At 55.8% G+C, this 12,680-nt stretch overlaps 1 protein-coding gene across 1 annotated transcript in view; it reads left to right on the top strand.

Moving 5' to 3' along the window:
• Window positions 1–11,628, top strand: part of PRDM5 (PR/SET domain 5) — a 117,539-nt gene extending 105,911 nt beyond the window's left edge. The window contains exons 15-16 of the mRNA XM_081091909.1: window positions 8,449–8,553; window positions 9,907–11,628. Of these exons, the coding sequence (XP_080948035.1) occupies window positions 8,449–8,553; window positions 9,907–10,071 (270 nt within the window). The 3' untranslated portion in view covers window positions 10,072–11,628. The remainder of the gene's footprint in view (window positions 1–8,448; window positions 8,554–9,906) is intronic.
• Window positions 11,629–12,680: the final 1,052 nt, after the last annotated feature.

Below are 12,680 nucleotides of genomic sequence, written 5' to 3'. Positions count from 1 at the left end.
AAGGAGTCAGGACTCGGGCTGCAGCGTGTCCTGCAGGAGCCGGCTCCCAGGTGGCTGCCAGGAGGAGGCCCCTCCTGGGACATCACTCAGCAGCCCCCATGGGACCCACAGGCGTTTCCCGTCAGTGCCCTCTTTAAGCTATTTTCAGTTAAGATTGTTCATATTTTGAAAGCCACCAGGGAGGGCTACCTCTGGCCCCTTGCAATCCATTTTAATAAGTGAAATGTCACGGAGGGAGGTAGACGCCTCACATTTTGCCTGACTCGCTCGTCTGGAAGCTTCTCTGACTCCTGGGAGGTGAGCACAGCGTGTTCAAGGCCGGAACCCTCAGATCGCTGCAGGCGGCTGTGTCAGGTGTGGTCTTTTCCTGAGAAGAGAGATCCAGGCAAGAGTGACTCTCAGGAGGTCGCCCCCAGTCCGCACCGGGCAGGAGTCCCGCTGAGGGACTGGGCTTCGAAGGAGCCGTCGGCCGCAGTCACACTGCCTTCCCCTAGGGACTCGAGGAAGCGAGTGGTTCTTAAATAAGTTCATCGTCGTCCTTCTAGGGAGTTTATTCTTAAATTTATCCTCAGATTCATGACGACGCAAAGGGCCTTTCGGAGAGAGACCATTTATTTTAGTTTCAGTTGTAACCGTGGCTGTCCCCTTTTTCTCCAGATGAGAAAACCTTGGATTTGTTGTTCTCGCTAAAAGAGGCCATGGGTGGTTCTAAGAACAGGAATGTCATTTTCAAGTTGCCTGACCAGCCCTCTTACACTGAGGTGAAGTCTGCTTATCCAGGGGAACACGAGCCCCCTCCTTCCCAGTCCCGAGTCATCAGCGAGGAAGTGGCCACTTCGGTCTGGACCCCCTGCCTCCGGCGGCCCTGCCCCTGCGGCCGCGGCTGCTGCCCAGCTCCTGCAAATCCCCCTCTTCACCTCCAGCTCTCAGGTCCACGCTCAGTCCTCAGCTGTGAATGACCTTTCTTTCTTTATTTTTTTGGTCACAGATCTGGGTATTTTCCAGTCGAATCCTATTTCTTGTGTGTATTTTCTAATTAGCCTATCTTACTATGGGAAAGGTGTACCCTTTCCTGTGACTTTTCGTTGTTCTAGAAGGTATTTCAGTATGAAGATGACAACGTGAACGCCACGTGACTAATGCAACTCGAGGCAGAGGAGTTTGGACACGGTGGAGGCTGTTTGGGGGGGAAGCGGAAGATAAGAGAACCAGGCACAAGTCCTGTGGTGTCACCCCCCCGAAAAGAAAGCCGGCTTTCACCACAGCAAGACCAGCTGGTCTTTTTATGTTAACACATATTTGAATCCTAAGTGTTCTCTCAAACCATGATTGTATGGAATCAGAATCAGAAAGAATCCTATATAATAAAGAGCTAATATGCTAATTAGGCCAGACAGCGGGACGACCTTCTGGAACAACCTTCTGGAACGACCAGTGGGCAGGGCCGTGTGGCTGCAGGGCCACGAGGCAGCCAGGGCTGCAAGGGCTGAGCCCCTTGCACAAATTTTGTGCATCGGGTCTCTAGTGTGTGTGTGTATATATATATATTCATAAATAGTAACACAGTGGAACTCGCTTCTCTAAGTTAATTTATTCCGGAAGGCTGTTCGAAAACAAAATCATTTTTTCCCATTAGAAATCATGTAAATTGAATTAATCCATTCCAGACCCCCAGATGACTCCCTGTCTTAACTTTTCTTATACATAGTACATGTCTGTTGTTTAATCTATAAATAAACACTTTAAAAACCAGAAGGACATGAAATGTCAATGAAAATTTAACAAAAAGGAAAGGAAATATACAGTAAAAATGAAAATTTAACAATAGTAATAAGCAGCAACAAAAGCAAAAAAACCACGAAAGTATTCACGACACAGGGCCCTGAGACTGTAACAGTGGGAAACTGACTCAGACTCCCTCATTCTCTCCTTTGTTTGTGGCCTGGGAGATGCGTGGCTCGTCATACAGGCATCGGCGTGTAAGGGTTGTCAGGTTGAGAAGCGAGGTCCCACTGTACATATAATATAAATAGATAGGAAATAGATGTCTAAAGTATAAAATTTTATAATTTCCTAATTATAACTTATATAATTAGGAAATTTTACATAATTTCCTAATTATATAAACTATATAATTTTTATAATTACATAAATATAAAATATACAATTTCCTAATTATATAAAATATATAATTTTATAATTACATAAATATAATTACAAAAATTTCTGTACTTATAATTTTTATAATTACAGAAATTAAAATGTGTAAATATGTGACATGTACGCATAGGTACACGCATTTTTACCTTTAGTTTCCTGTGTCGTATGCTCAAAGGTATACGTAGAAGCCACGGGACCAGGATGAAGAGCCACTTCTCAGCGCGTCTGTGCCCCTGAGCGCTACTGACTGACGCGGGAAGACCCGGCCTCAGGCGATGTTTCGTTCCCTTTGTAACGCGTGCGGTGACTGTGCTGGTGCCGATGGCGCGTGGCGCTGATGCGGGTGCACCCAGTCCGCCAGCCAGCGGCTCTTTGAGGGATGCGGTTCTGGAGACGTGAAGTAGGCACGTGGGCACGGGCCTTGGGACCGGTCATGAGAGCCGCGCCTGGCCCCGCGGGGTCAGAGGTCGAGCGAGGGCAGGCTGTGAGCGACAGGAAACACTGGTCCAGGGCCTGGTCCTTATCGCGATGGAGAGTGTGGCCGAGCCCGCGGCGGCGCACGCAGAGGGCGGAGCACAGCCGGCTGCAGCAACGGGACGTTTGAGAACCTCCGTCAGCGCTGGGATGACCTCGATGCTTCCAGAGTGCGGCCACCGGCCCAAAGCCTGCGGCCCAGGCCCCGAACATGCCGAGTATCCATGCCAGACACAGGCCGGACCCCCTGCTCCCTCCACCCCCAGCTCGGCCCCTCCGAGGGCAGAGGCTTTCCCTGGGCCTCAGTAAGCATTCACTTAATTAATCTGAATGGATCCCACTGAATTCACACCTTTGTCAGTCTCACGTACGCGTGCGTACGGCCCGTATCACATGTATTCTCTCTTTGGCATGTGGCTTGCTGATCGGCTGCGCCTTCTGTGTAGCGGACGGACGGCCCTGGCTCACTGGGCCGGTGTGAGTGAAGATGAGCACTTTGCTGGAGTGTGACACGCTGCCTGCTTTGGATCTATTAAGTATATTGGCTTCGCAGAGGCAGCAGAAGTCAAGGCACCGAAATGAACATGTGTTTCAGCCATGTAAGCAGTGTACCACATCGCTGCCAAAAAGTGACGTTCCAGCGACAGAACAGTCTGTAACATGCGGGACAGTTTATCGCCCAGGAACGTGTGGCTGGATTCTGCATTTTTTTTTATATTAAATCTTGTTTCTATTTCTCGGTTGGCGGGACATGAGTGAGTTCTCCAACATCTGTCCTGGTGAGGGTGGTAGCGAGGACGATGGCCGCCCAGCCACCTGTCTGTCCTTCCCAGGGATCCTGGGCTCGGACCCAGAACCTGCCCCCCCCGCCCCTCCCACGGGTGTGACCTGAGATGTGTGTGGTCCCTCGTCCTCACTGGTCCTGCACGTCACGTGACAGGAAGGGACACTTGCACTCACGGGCACTGAGTCGAGGTCCGGGGTGCAGGTGAGAATCATATCAGCCGACTCCCCCAGGCATGTTGTAGATGTTGGTTGGACTTGGAGGATGGATGCCTGGCTACTGGGACTGTCCCTGGGATCATGGACGAGAGATGCATTTCTAAGAGACTGTGCCGGCAGGCAGTGCCTCTCTGACATGTGAGCACAGATCTCAGCCCAGGACGAATGCAAAGCCTTACACAGTCAGTCCATCGGGAGCGTCTCAGGATGCAAGGGGCCGGTTTGCACTGCAATCTCGCGTTCCATGTGGCCTCTGTCTTGGAATTCACCCAAAACAAGGAAACTACACGCATTCAAAGTCTTCTGCCTCCTTGTTTCTGAAAGAGTTGGATAGTTGCTGAGTGACATGGGGAGTTCCTAGGTCAGAATGTTCTTCCTTCAAACACAACAAGGAACAGAAGCTTGGCCTCCCCTGACACCCTGCTCCCCCCTTCTCCCCCTGCAGGGCCCCCATCTCGTGCCTCTGTTCTTGAAACATCCTCAGCTGCCCATGGGAAGCCAGTGTTCTCTGAGGGGTGTCCATACTTTTCCTGGTGGCTGAGTTCACCCCGCCCCTGGGACTATAGACCCACTAGTGACACTAGGACAGGAGAGCAGGAGGCGGGACCTGGGAGCTGGCAGGCCCTGTGACAGCAGGTGACAGCTGAGGAGTGCAGAGGGTGCACCCGGTCCCCCAGGTGGGTCCAAGGGGACTCACAGCTGTTACTCCGAAGTTCAGGTGCTACTGTTCCTATAGAAGCCGGCCGGCCCCACCTACCTCTCCCCACATGGACGGGTTTCCAGGATGGGGACCCTTCAGGGCTGACGGGGTCAGCGGGTGCAGGCGGGCACACGGGGCCTGTGCCGTAAGGAAGGCACGAGGGTCCCTCCGCAGGAGCCCATGGGCACCGGACACTCGGAGGCTCCTGGTAAAGTCACCGCTGTTTTCTTTTAGGCGGTGGACTCGAGCTGGTACTGGTCCCTGTTGGTCACGTAGGTCCCCTTTTGTTGGCGGCGGGAGTGGGATTTTGCAGGAGGTGGCACCAGCAGAGATTACAGTTTTCACAAAGCACCTACCCGTGTGTGAGGGAAGATTGAGCTCTGATTTACTTGCGGGACAAACTGTGCCAGAGGAGAAGGTGGGGAGTGTGGAGGGGGGGGGCAGGGGGAGGGGAGGGAGCGTGCTAATCGTAGGAATAAAACTTGTGCTCTGCGGTTCCCTCTGGGGTTAAAAAATGTGGACAGTCGTCGTGTGGAGAACAAAAACTGGCCACTGACTGCAGTAATCCTTCCGTGTCGTCTTTCTCTTCTACCTCTGCCTTCCTGGGGCGACTGATATTTTGTCAAACCCCTTGACGCCCTGAGCACGTGCACATGTGCGGGGCGAGACCTCAGCCGGGGCTGCCCTGGGTCCTCACCTGGGCAAACAGGGTGGTTCCCCCGCAGTTTTGAGGGTTGAGAGGAGCAGTTAGAGCTCCCAGCTCCCTGCCCTCTGCGCAGGGACCTGGAGATGTGATTTGTCAATGATCTGACCGCCTCCGGCCCTGCCCCTCCCCCCCTTGATGGCTTTGTTTCACCTGCTGACATGAACTTGGCTGGAATGAGCGTGCTGGTGGCCGCGGGTGAATTAGTTGCATGTGCGACGGCACCTTTCTGCTGTGTTCTTGTTATTCTCAGAGCTGGGCAGTGGGACAAGCATGTTATTTCTGGAATCAGATGTCCCCTTCCCAGGCTCATGCTGACACGATTCCTCTGTCCCGGGGGCCTCAGCGTGGCTGATGGTTTGACTCAGAGACGGGCTGCCCTTGCCGCCAGCACATATGTCCGAGAGCAGGCCTGCTGGTTGCTCTGGGAGGCAGGCGGGTTGGACTAGACCAGTGCGCGGTGGACCGCGTGGGGCTGCCTCTTCCGTGCAGGCGTCTGTGAGCAGACCGTGTCCTCATCTCACATCACCCTCTGTACCCGACGTCACCGTGCCCCCTAAATTGGGGAGGGGAGATGTGTTAGGGGAGGTGCGGTGTGGATTCCGGCATGTTCAGTGTGGACACCTGCTTTGATCTCGGGACGGGGCCCCTTGGAGCCGGCATGAGGCTGTTCCACGGAGCCCTGGCCCTCTGCCCCTCACCTGCAGGAAGTAGGTCGCACCCTGTGGCCACGCAGTTGCTGATTTCTGTGCGGGGGGAACCCCTGCGATCCAGGCTCTTAGCTGCTGGTGCTCCCTGCAGTGCGCGGACTGAGCACAGCTGAGCGCTGGTCTCCGGGTGCTCCTCCCCGATGCAGGGTGCGTGGTGCCCCGGCCCACAGCACGCGTTCCTGTGCTTCAGGAGCTCAGTCACCCAGTAATCATCCAGAAACAGAATTAATCGAGAGCCTAGGCCCTTTGTGTCTGGTTCAGTCCAGCCGATGAGCCGGTCACACATGTCGTTTGTGCTGCGTGTGCGACTCAAAAACAGTGGTAAACAGTGTCCATCGTGCGTGTCCGTCAGACCTGGTGCCCGGATTAAAGGCTGTGTAACAGCGGGAAAGCCGGGGGAAGCGGACCCTGGGGCCGGGTCAGGCCAGCGTTAGGGTGGAGGTGGCGTAGAGGCGCCCTGGGAGCTCAGTGGTGTCCGACTTCTCCGCTGCCCCCCTCACCCCCCGTGTCCCTGGGGAGCGGGCAGCTGGCTCGGCCTCAGGGCTGTGCCCACCGAGAGCCTGGAGCCTCTGTGGCTGCTAAGCTTCTTGTGTCCCGTGGTCCCGTGTCAGTCACTGTGGTCACCTGACCAGCGTCATGCTCCGTGGGCCTGCGGTGGGAGCAGGCAGGGAGGTGAGGAACGGAGGTCTTGCACACAAGCCTGGCTTCGGGTCGGGGAGGTAGGCTGAGTATGGAAAGCCCGAGAGGCCACAGAGGTGTTCACCGTGTTCAGAGAAAGGGCAGGACAGGTGTGGCGCCGCATCTCCGTAGGACGGCCCTGAGCCCTCAGCTTGCGCTCCGACCGCGTGTACAGGTGATGGTGGCTCCCTTCAGCGCAGCTGTTCTGGAGGAACGGGAGGGGCGGGTAGGGGTGGGGCTGAGGTTCCTTCCTGAGGCCAAAAACGCAATGACTTCCTCCTCTGCCAGCCCTCATGGTGTGTTAGGGGAGGGGGGAGGTGAGTTAGGGGAGGTGTGTTAGGGGAGGTGTGGTATGTTAGGGGAGGTGTGTTAGGGGAGGGGGGAGGTGTGTTAGGGGAGGTGTGTTAGGGGAGGTGTGTTAGGGAGGTGTGTTAGGGGAGGGGAGGTGAATTAGGGAGGTGTGTTAGTGGAGGGGAGGTGTATTAGGGGAGGAGTGTTAGGGAGGTGTGTTAGTGGAAGGGAGGTGTGTTAGGGAAGGTGTGTTAGTGGAGGGGAGGTGTGTTAGGGGAGGTGTGTTAGGGGAGGGGAGGTGTGTTAGGGGAGGTGTGTTAGTGGAAGGGAGGTGTGTTAGGGAAGGTGTGTTAGTGGAGGGGAGGTGTGTTAGGGGAGGTGTGTTAGGGAGGTGTGTTAGGGGAGGTGTGTTAGGGGAGGTGTGTTAGGGGAGGTGTGTTAGTGGAGGGGAGGTGTATTAGGGGAGGTGTGTTAGGGGAGGTGTGGTATGTTAGGGGAGGTGTGTTAGGGGAGGTGTGTTAGGGGAGGTGTGTTAGTGGAGGGGAGGTGTGTTAGGGGAGGTGTGTTAGGGAAGGGGAGGTGTGTTAGGGGAGGTGTGTTAGTGGAGGGGAGGTGTGTTAGGGGAGGTGTGTTAGGGAAGGGGAGGTGTGTTAGGGAGGTGTGTTAGTGGAGGGGAGGTGTGTTAGGGAGTTGTGTTAGGGGAGGTGTGTTAGGGAGGTGTGTTAGGGGAGGTGTGTTAGTGGAGGGGAGGTGTGTTAAGGAGGTGTGTTAGGGGAGGGGAGGTGTGTTAGGGGAGGTGTGTTAGTGGAGGGGAGGTGTGTTACGGGAGGTGTGTTAGGGGAGGTATTAGGGGAGGGGAGGTGTGTTAGGGAAGGTGTGTTAGTGGAGGTGAGTTAGGAGAAGTGTGTTAAGGGACGGGAGGTGTATTAGGGGAGGTATGGTGTGTTAGGGGAGGTGTGGTGTGTTAGGGGAGGTGTGGTGTGGATTCCGGCATGTTCTCTGTGGACACCTGCTTTGATCTCGGGACGGGGCCTCTTGGAGCCCGTGTGAGGCCCTTCCACGGAGCCCTGGCCCTCTGCCCCTCACCTGCAGGAAGTAGGTCGTACCCTGTGGCCACGCAGTTGCTGATTTCTGTGCGGGGGGAATCCCTGCGATCCAGGCTCTTAGCTGCGGGTGTTCCCTGCAGTGCGCGCGGACTGAGCACAGCTGAGCGCGGGTCTCCGCTGCTCCTCCCCGATGCAGGGTGCGGGGTGCCCCGGCCCGCAGCACCCGTTCCTGTGCTTCAGGAGCTCGGAGCTGTGTGAAGGCCACGGGAACCTTAAGCACCAGGGACGCTGCAGACACAGCAGGTCCCTCAGGGTGCTGGGAGGCCTGTCTCCTGGGTCACCGTCGGGTGAACTGGCACCGCTCCTTGGAGAGGGACTGGGCGGCCTCGGTTGGTCAGTCAGTGTCAGTGTCGCCCCAGGGGCGGGCGCGCTCAGTCGCTGGGGCTCTGGTGGATCCTGGAAAGTCACAGGTGCGGCCCACACCCCGGCCCCTGCCCAGAGGACGGCCCTGAGGCCGCAGGAGCCCAGGCCGTTGGCTGAGTGGGGGATATCGGCAGCACTCAGTGCGGCTGTGCCAGGGGTGGCTTCCTGCGACACGTGGGCGGGCATCCGATGTGGGGCTGGGCCCACCTGGCAGGCTTCCAGGCTGCCAGCAGATGTGACTCATGGCTCTTCCTCCTGCAGGAGAAGCCCTACAAGTGCTCGGACTGCAGCAAGGCCTTCAGCCAGAAGCGGGGCCTGGACGAGCACCGGAGGACGCACACCGGGGAGAAGCCCTTCCAGTGCGACGTGAGTCCGCCCTCTCCTTCCTGTCCCGGGCCTCCGCGTGCGTGTGCCACAGTGTGTGTGAGTGTGTGGGTGTCTGTGTGAGTGCATACATCTATGTGTGTGCACGAGTGTGCATGTGTGCCTGAGCGCATGTGCATGTGTGTATCAGTGAATGTGTGCCTGTGTGTCTGCATGTGTATGCATGAGTGGGCATGCATGTCAATGCATCTGTATATGCATGAGCATGCATGTGTCTGAGTGTGTATGTGTCTGAGTGCATGTGTGCATGTGTGTCTGCGTACATGTGTGTGCATGTGTATCTGAGTGCATGAGTGGGCATGTGTATCAATGTATCTGTATATGCATGAGCATGCATATGTGTCTGAGTGTATCTGATGCATGAGTGTGCATGTGTATCTGAGTGCATGTGTCTGAGTGTGCATGTGTCTGAGTGTATGTGATGCATGAGTGTGCATGTGTGTCTGAGTGCCTGTCTGTGTGTCTGTGTGTCTGAGTGCATGTATATGCATGAGTGGGCATGTGTGTCAACGCACCTGTGTATGCATGAGCATGCATGTGTGTCTGAGTACGTGTGTGGGTGTGTATGTGTCTGAGTGCATGTGTATGCATGAGTGTGCCATTTATGCTGTTTCGGCCCCAAGGCATTTTGTTTAAGAGGTTTAATAGGAAATTGTTGATATGTCCATTCTGGCGAGAAATGAATTGTTTTCAGTGGTTCCTTAGAGATGTTTGGATGCGGCAGCAGTGGGGAGGGAGGGAGGTCAGTGTGCAGAGGACACACGCAAAGGGCAGAAACTCTTGGGAACTGGATTTAATCCCCCTTTGCCGGACGTTAACTGCCATTCACTCCAGGAGCAGTGTGGCCTGCGGTGCATGTGGGCAGCATGTCCCCGTACAGGTGGCCTGCATGCCTGCAGGTGTTTGGGGACAGGAGCGGTGTGGCCTGCGGTGCATGTGGGCACCATGTCCCTGTACAGGTGGCCTGCGTGCCTGCAGGTGTTTGGGAACAGGAGCGGTGTGGCCTGCGGTGCATGTGGGCAGCATGTCCCCGTACAGGTGGCCTGCATGCCTGCAGGTGTTTGGGAACAGGAGCGGTGTGGCCTGCGGTGCATGTGGGCGGCATGTCCCCGTACAGGTGGCCTGCATGCCTGCAGGTGTTTGGGGACAGGAGCGTGTGGCCTGCGCTGCATGTGGGCAGCATGTCCCTGTACAGGTGGCCTGCGTGCCTGCAGGTGTTTGGGGACAGGAGCGTGTGGCCTGCGCTGCATGTGGGCAGCATGTCCCCGTACAGGTGGCCTGCATGCCTGCAGGTGTTTGGGAACAGGGTCATTGGTACCTTGTGGTCTCTCCTAGGTGTGCGACCTGGCTTTCAGCCTGAAGAAAATGCTGATCCGACACAAGATGACCCACAACCCCAACCGCCCGCTGGCGGAGTGCCAGTTCTGCCACAAGAAGTTCACGCGGAACGACTACCTCAAGGTGCACATGGACAACATCCACGGCGAGGCCGACAGCTGATGGCGGGGCCGCGGAGGGGGCCCTGGCGCAGCCCAGCTCTCCCCGTGAGCGTGACAGAGGCAGCCAGCGGCACGCACTGGCCTCACAGCCCTTTGTGCCGGCCTTTAGAGCCTGTAGACACACCTGCAACAAGAGAGCAGCCCACTCTACCAAGAAATGGTGCAGAGGGGGAAAAAGACAACTTTGTAGCCCTACACAATAGGCTTGTGCTCTGTTCCTGTAAAAATGGAAGGAGAGTCTCGGCCTTGGCCATCTCCATCTCGCAGATGAAGGTTATTCACATGCACACTGTTAGGCCTTCCTGTTATGCTGTTTTTGCGTGTGTGTGCGTGTGTGTGCGTCAGTGTGCATGTGCGTTGCCTGTGTACGTCTGCATGTGTGTGTGTGTGTGCGCGCGTGTGTGTGTGTGCGAGGGCACGCTGTGCACATGCCGGTTATTGCCCCTGGTTATTGCTAACATAGCCATAAGGAAATTCAGATTCTCAAGACTCCTCACTGTGGACGGGATGCGGGCCAGGTCCCACGTGTCCACTCGATGGCCCATGGGACTTGCTGTTACCAGGGCCTGTGAAATGGAGCAGGTGTTGCTCCTATGCAACACCTCCCGGCTGCAGGTCAGTTTAAAATAAAGAGGCAGCTGAGCGCTCACACCCCACGGCACTGTTGCTCGTTTCCAGCCATTCTGAGGCAACGTGACTGCTCCCGTCACGCAGACGCAGGCACTCACTGTGCTAAGATCTGCACAGGAGCGACCAGGCGGGGGCCTCCTGAAGTGAACACACGAGCAGACGTACTGAACAGGGAAGCAGGAGGGTGGCCCACCGGGGCGGCGGGCGGCGAGGGGCAGTGTCCGACGGGGACCGAGCCCGCCCTCCCACTCCACAGCCAGCGGCTCTTCCAGATCTGAGTCCTCAGAGCAGAGACATTCTGTCTGGGAAAGGACACTTCTCGGAAGCCTGGCCATAGCGATTCTCAAACACGTTTGCCTTACCTTCGATCTTCCTGTGGTACTAGGAATCCACAGGATTGACACGGTCACGGATGCTGAAGGGAACTGGAAGCCAGACGTGTGTTTCTCCCTTTAGGTTCCATTTCAGAGAAATAGCTGAGAGCAGCACAGAATGCACAGCTTGTTTTGGGAGAAGAGATGAGAAAATGTGATAGCGGTTTCCAGGAGCATATACGAAAGAGGAATCCAAAACCAGAAACAAATTAAAAAGAAGCCCAAATTCTGAACCCATCTATTTGGAGCCCTCCGTAGAGAGGAGGTGTCATCCTGAGAAGTTACTCGGTTCTAACAATGTAGGGAGGAAGGCTACCTGAACACACAATGCTTCGCAGTCAGTGACCTCATTTTAGAATTCTATTCATGCTCAGTGTTAGTTTCGAAGGGAAAAAAAAAGACACCATGTGGACACTTCAGCTCGTAAAATACGAAATTTGGAGCTCGCCGGAGATAACTTTAAAACATGTACATTCCCAGATGATCATTTAGCTGTCGAAGGGTGGCTCTGCAGCGTTTTGTATCTGAAATTATAGACTATTTCACAAGGACGGACTTGGTCTCGTTTCTCCTGTCGTTTGTTTGAGCGGCGTATTTTTAGATCCTGTGTTTTCGGGCGCCCACGGCTGCGCTCCCACCGCCGCACATAAAGGGACAGCTGCGTGGCTGGCGGGGCGCGTCAGAGAATGTCTGCCCCGGGGCTGGGGTGCTGCCTTCCCCCGCGGGTGCTCCCCACCCCACGATGCGGGCCCACGATGCGGGGAGGCGAGGAAGGAAGCCAGATACCGGTGGTATGATCGCAGCACCTCCCGTTGGGGCCGCTGGGGAAGCCACCCCTGAAACCATGAGTCATGGGAGCGGGAAGAGGTGCCGGGCCTTCCCAGGCTGGAGGCCGTGTCCTGGAGGACACGGCAGACAAAGCTGTGGCCTGACCTGCCTCCTGCCTGTTCGAGGCTCTGAAACCAGCCCAGCTCTGAGAACCAGGTGGGGTCCCCATTCCTCCAAAGCACCCTATTGAGAAGCATTTCGATCTGTTAGCCCTGGGCCCTGCGGCTCCTACGGCCCTTAGCATGGCCGTTCTGCGGGTCCGATGGGCGTTAAGAGCATCGATGGGCGTCGAGGAGAGGCCTGCAGGCGAGCAGCAGGAAGGGAGCCGCGTTGAAGAAACCTTCTCCTCTTCCCTGCTCCCTTCCTTCCGCAGGAAAGGGACAGACACAGGAAAGGGACAGATGCAGGTCGCACGGAGTCGGAGCTCAGTGATTCCAAGAGGGATTCAGTACTATGGTGGGGCCCGTGTCCTTCTTTAATTATTAGCTTTGGCTATGGGCACTCAAGGTCTTTGTGGATGTTGAATTCTGTCTGTTTCATAGTCACTGGCTTATTTATTTTCCTTCCCTCTCCCTCCTTCCCCCTCCCCTCTTCCTCCTCCCCCTTCTCTTCCTCTTCCTCCTCCCCGTCCCCTCTTCCTCCTCATCCCCTGATTTTCAGTTGTTGGCTAACGAGAGCACTTTATAGATTAATCATGACTGGCAGTTGCAGCATAAGCATATGCATTGGGGATTCATTCTTGGGGTTGCACAGGACAGTTCACACGCTGCTTTTAAGA

Source organism: Myotis nattereri (assembly GCF_964212035.1).
Source record: "Myotis nattereri genome assembly, chromosome: 5".
In the NCBI taxonomy this organism is placed as follows: domain Eukaryota; kingdom Metazoa; phylum Chordata; class Mammalia; order Chiroptera; family Vespertilionidae; genus Myotis; species Myotis nattereri.
Note: the sequence above shows the minus strand (reverse complement) of the source record. Positions and strands in the feature narration are given on the sequence as shown.